This window comes from Olea europaea, chromosome 15 (assembly GCF_002742605.1).
Source record: "Olea europaea var. sylvestris chromosome 15, O_europaea_v1, whole genome shotgun sequence".
In the NCBI taxonomy this organism is placed as follows: Eukaryota; Viridiplantae; Streptophyta; class Magnoliopsida; order Lamiales; family Oleaceae; genus Olea; species Olea europaea.
The window spans coordinates 31337438-31342060 of NC_036251.1; the positions used below are offsets into that span (position 1 = coordinate 31337438).

The following is a 4623-nucleotide window of genomic DNA, read 5'->3' on the forward strand; positions in this document are numbered from 1 at the left end:
CAAATTATATCACTTATCATATCAATGTATTAGGAGCGTCACAAGGCTATATTTGTGATTCCTTTCTTTTCTTGTAAAAACTGCATTTTATTACAAACTTGTTTATTACTTCGATCGACCAAATAAAATGAAATATAAGCCAACAGTTCTTAACTTCATGTAGAATAATATATTTTAACACAAAAGCTTCTGATTTCCACACGAACAAATATTAACTTACAAAATAGACGTAATATACGAGACGACTATCTTGCACTGAAAATAGGTTCGGCGTCGACAGTTGGCTGAGTTCTCCGAGTATATTTGAGAAGTATAGCTTCTGCAGAAAGTCCTGGCACTCTTAGATCCCTATAAAATGACATCATCAACAACAATTAGGAGAAGCTGCTTATATAAAGTATGTACAAATACTAGACAGATTAGGGCCTTGCTACATATATACCCCCTCACAAGGTGTCAACCCTGGTGTACAAATAGAAAAACCCGACAGATTATGCAAGTAATACAGAACTTGTTCAAATTAACAGAAACAGACCTGACATATGGCTGTAGATCCTTCCATTCCCACTTTTGCCTCTCCCGGAATAGTATTTTAAAACGCTCAGCAGGGGTTGACGGGAGTGAGGATACGCTGAAATGGTAAATTAGAGTCTCTATCCCTAGCTTTTCTGTTAGAACTTCCCCTTCCAACATGTCAAAACTTGCATGCATACCATCAGGAACCTTTCGTATCCATTCTGCCATAAATTTTTCCACTTTCATCTTACCGCTTTTCAAGATTTCTCTTGCAAAGTGCACACAAATGCGCCTCTCCTCCAACTGCCACACACAACTTCCACCAACATGCTCTTCCACCTTATTACCATAGACTTTCAGGCAATGCATTGCAATATTGCAAGGAAACCCATCTGTTTCTAATGCACGCAGAACTTCATCTTCATTAAGTGCATTAAAGGACCAATCATTCAATATTACGTCATGCAGAAGAATGTTCAGAATCATATCCATGTATTTGTCATCCAAAACTCGCCAGTATCCATAAATTTCAACGGCTGAAAGGGCTTGTAGTCCAGACCTTAGTTCCTCATTGCTAGCTTGTACCTCGTCGACAAGATTGTCCCAGCTGTATAAGCCTGTATTCATTCTCTCATGAGAGATATCCATGTCTGAAGCCTCGTCAAAACTATAAGGATTTTGGGAGAGGAGAAATTTAAGTTTATCTAATTTAGGTGCAACCTCAACAACTTCCATAATGCCTGGTGCAACTTTGAAAACCGCTGCAACCGGTATGGTTATATCATTACATTCTTTCACAGCTTTATCTGAAGGAGGTATAAGTAATACAGAGTTGGATGTCCCCACATATTTAAGGGCATAGGTTTTTGACTGAGTACAAAGAACTGCATCTTCATCAGGCTGTCCTCTTATAGTTACTCTATTGAATAAATAAGAATAAGATGAAAATGACGTATGGATAAACTATAGGATCAAATAAAATAGCCTCAACAAGAATAAAATAAAACTACATACCTTTGCTGAAGGATATCGGGGATGAGAGTTTCGTCAATTTCGAGGAGTGTTATGTCATTGTGGGAACCAAAAAGGGAGTGATAAGCAATAGACATTGTTGAGTTGGGTTGGAGGCCAAGTACTGCTTCCGCACCTCCAGTACTTCGCAGTCCTAGATGTTCCATATCCATATTTCACTTCCTCTTTTCTTTATCAATGAGCACGAGAAGGAAAAAGATTAAAGTGCACAAATTTTCTCCTCCTTTTCTATTTCACATCTCATCCCTCACCTCTGAAAAGAAAAAGATAAAGGAGTAAATCCTTGAAACATGTAATGATAGATAAAAATCTTCCCTTGGTGAAAAATCTTCACAGCGAATAACTAAAACCAGTAAATGCAACTCCTAGCTCCCATCTACACAGATTCACACATCTGATGTTGTCTTCTCGATAGCATTTCTCCAACTCCAGTACCCTAGATCTTGCCATATCAGAAAAGTGCACAGGCACTAGACAGATTAGGTCCTTAATAAAATACCTTAATTTTTTAAATGTTGATCCTTCTAGAATGAAGAAAATGCTCTTATCTTATAATGAATATAAAACAACGATCAATTGCAACTTAAACAAACCAATAAATTACCCAAAAGAAGAAGTTCATTTTTCAATTTAGGAGAGTGTCCATGATAGGCTGACCTGATCCACCTCAACCCAATGTAAGTTTTAAGTTTATTGAGCTTAATTTTTTACAAGTTATGTTTTCTTGTGAAAAATAACCCTACATTGTAAGAACACAATTCAATTTATTCTTAGAATGTTCAATTTGGCCATCAAACGGCCACACCATTGGTGTCTTTTTCGCATTGTAGATACAAACACACAAATAACAACTTAAAGCCTAAAAGGGCAGCATCACAAGTGAACATAGTAAAGTTAGTAAATTGACTAGATAATATGACTTGAATGAATTGTTAAAACGCAAAAGAATACAAGATTCGTGGAATAAATATTTGAATTGCTATATTTTCAAACATTTTCGTAATCTGTCTTTCAATTTTTTATTTTTGGCCTTATCATGCCGACATGGTTTACTTTTTACCAGATTTTCGAATATAAGATCCCCAGTTCCTTCTAAAATAAACATGTGTTTTTGTCTTCCAATAATTGTATCCAGTTTTCCTGATTGATGAATGCTTCAAAGAGCATCATCTCTCCCACTTAATGTAATATTACTTCAGAAACCAAAAGTTACTAAAAAGAAGTTGTTAATTAATTTGCGCACTAGCTTTTTTTCATTTATGAACTTACAAATTTTAGATTAATGAACTTACAATACGGCCAATTCCATAAATGATACCGTGAGAAAGAATAAAGTTTAAAAAAACAAAATAATAAAGAACGATAAACAAAAAATTTCCCTGTTTCTAGTGTACAGAACCAATTTGCACAGAAAAAAATAATCCCAAATAATTATAACCCTAAAACTAACTAGAAGCAGGACAAGCAAGTCCTCCAACAGATCAGTAAAAGAATTCAGAATTACAAATACTAAAAATGAAGAAGATGAAGAAGTCTATTCCAATGGCAATAAATTCAGGTCGTAAATCAAATCAAAGAGGATAAAAACAAATTCACGATAAAGAAAACCAAAAGAAGTTTTTAGGAAATCTATGAAATTACCTCAATAACGCCAGTGCTTACGAGACCCCATTTTCGGTGTGGATTTAGCGTTGAAATGGAGGGAAAATGGAAATACGGCGGACTTTGGAGGGATTATGATTTTCTAGTGGTTTTTTAGCCTAAAAAATCTGGAGGGAAATGGGCACGTAGAAAATTATCCTAGCCCTGTTTGGGCTCGCTTTTTCAAAATATATATTTTTTTCTTTTCTTTTTAATTAAATATTTTGTAATAAGATAATATTACACGTAAATTTAATTTTTTTTTAATCACACGTTCTTAGAAAAATTACTATTCAAAAATGAATAATGTTATTTGTATATAATAAAATTACAAAATTGTTTACATATAGATGAAATGTCAAAAGTGGATTGGAGAAGTTTTTTTTTTTAGTTGAAGAAATTATGATCCAATCATATTTCATCACATTATATATATGTAAATCATCGTGCATATGTAGCACAACTGATTTCAAAATACATTTTTTTCTCAAAATATAATTTTATAGGAGTCCAAACAATGGCCAGATTTCATTGGACGAACGAATTATTATTAATGACATTGGTGGATTTATTTATTTATAAATCAACTATATTAAGAGTTTGTTTGGGAGTGATTTTGAGAATTGATTTTTTGACTGTTACAAGAAAAGTGAAATCCACATGTGAGAGAAGAAATCAAATATGACAGTTGGAATAATGAAATAACAATCAAAAAATCAATTTTTTTGGAAAAAAAATTACTCCCAAACAAACTCTAAACCTTTTGGCCATTATTTGATAATTCCTTTTTATATACTTGTTTTCAACCCACACATTTACACAATAAAATATTCTGCACATAAATTCAAAATTTTTTGGTTAATGATAATGAATAAAGTTGGACGAACAGGGTCAATGACCACCATTATTGATAGGGATTTAAATGCGTTGACATGTCCTCTTGAATTGTTAGAACAGTCCCGCTACACGAACAAGGACTGAAAACAGGACTAAGTTCCAGACTCATGTGGCAACATTTGAAAAAATATAAAATAATAATTTGCTCATTGCTCGCACGTGAGGCACCATTGGTATTCCATTTCCCCCCAAATATTACCCCTTCCATCTTCACCCATTTCGACGATCAGTCGAAGGTAACGCCGTGACTCCGGCAGCACTTCCACCGACGGTTTCGCCACCTCACGTTTCAACATCTCCCGCCACACCTTGGTGGAAGGTTCAGTCGTCGCTCCGACAGCTCATTCGTGAAAGGTTTCGCCAACACACACATGAAGATCTCTAGCCGGCGACGAACATCAAACCACATCTAAGAATCTTGTTTTCTTTAGGGTTGTGTTCAATGCGGTTGAATTTGTTAGAAATAATGTTACTCCACCAAAGATGAGAACGAATTACAAATAGAAAAATTATCGAAAGAAGTATAGGAGATGAACA

General features: G+C 34.6%; 1 protein-coding gene across 3 annotated transcripts; it reads right to left on the bottom strand.

Moving 5' to 3' along the window:
* Nucleotides 1–51: 51 nt before the first annotated feature.
* On the bottom strand, nucleotides 52–3336 carry LOC111410887 (sister chromatid cohesion protein DCC1-like). 3 transcript variants are annotated; one of them, XM_023041480.1, is made up of 5 exons: nucleotides 3190–3333; nucleotides 1899–1990; nucleotides 1531–1801; nucleotides 536–1435; nucleotides 52–348 (listed from the first exon to the last, which is right to left on the bottom strand). In XM_023041480.1, exons 3-5 carry the CDS (start codon nucleotides 1698–1700, stop codon nucleotides 246–248), a joined length of 1173 nt encoding a protein of 390 aa, XP_022897248.1. In that variant the 5' UTR covers nucleotides 1701–1801; nucleotides 1899–1990; nucleotides 3190–3333; the 3' UTR covers nucleotides 52–245. The 3 variants fall into 3 exon arrangements, with proteins under 3 accessions (XP_022897248.1, XP_022897247.1, XP_022897249.1); XM_023041479.1 differs by having other exon boundaries at nucleotides 1883–1990; XM_023041481.1 differs by lacking the exon at nucleotides 1899–1990 and having other exon boundaries at nucleotides 3190–3336.
* Nucleotides 3337–4623: the final 1287 nt, after the last annotated feature.

Bases quoted from the DNA above. Each gene is read 5' to 3' on its own strand.
- LOC111410887 (XM_023041481.1), bottom strand. From the start codon at position 1,700: ATGGATATGGAACATCTAGGACTGCGAAGTACTGGAGGTGCGGAAGCA. The intron at 1,436-1,530 runs GTATGTAGTTTT...TTTATTCAATAG, and splicing joins CCCGATATCCTTCAGCAAAG to AGTAACTATAAGAGGACAGC. The intron at 349-535 runs GTCTGTTTCTGT...GTCATTTTATAG, and splicing joins GATCTACAGCCATATGTCAG to GGATCTAAGAGTGCCAGGAC.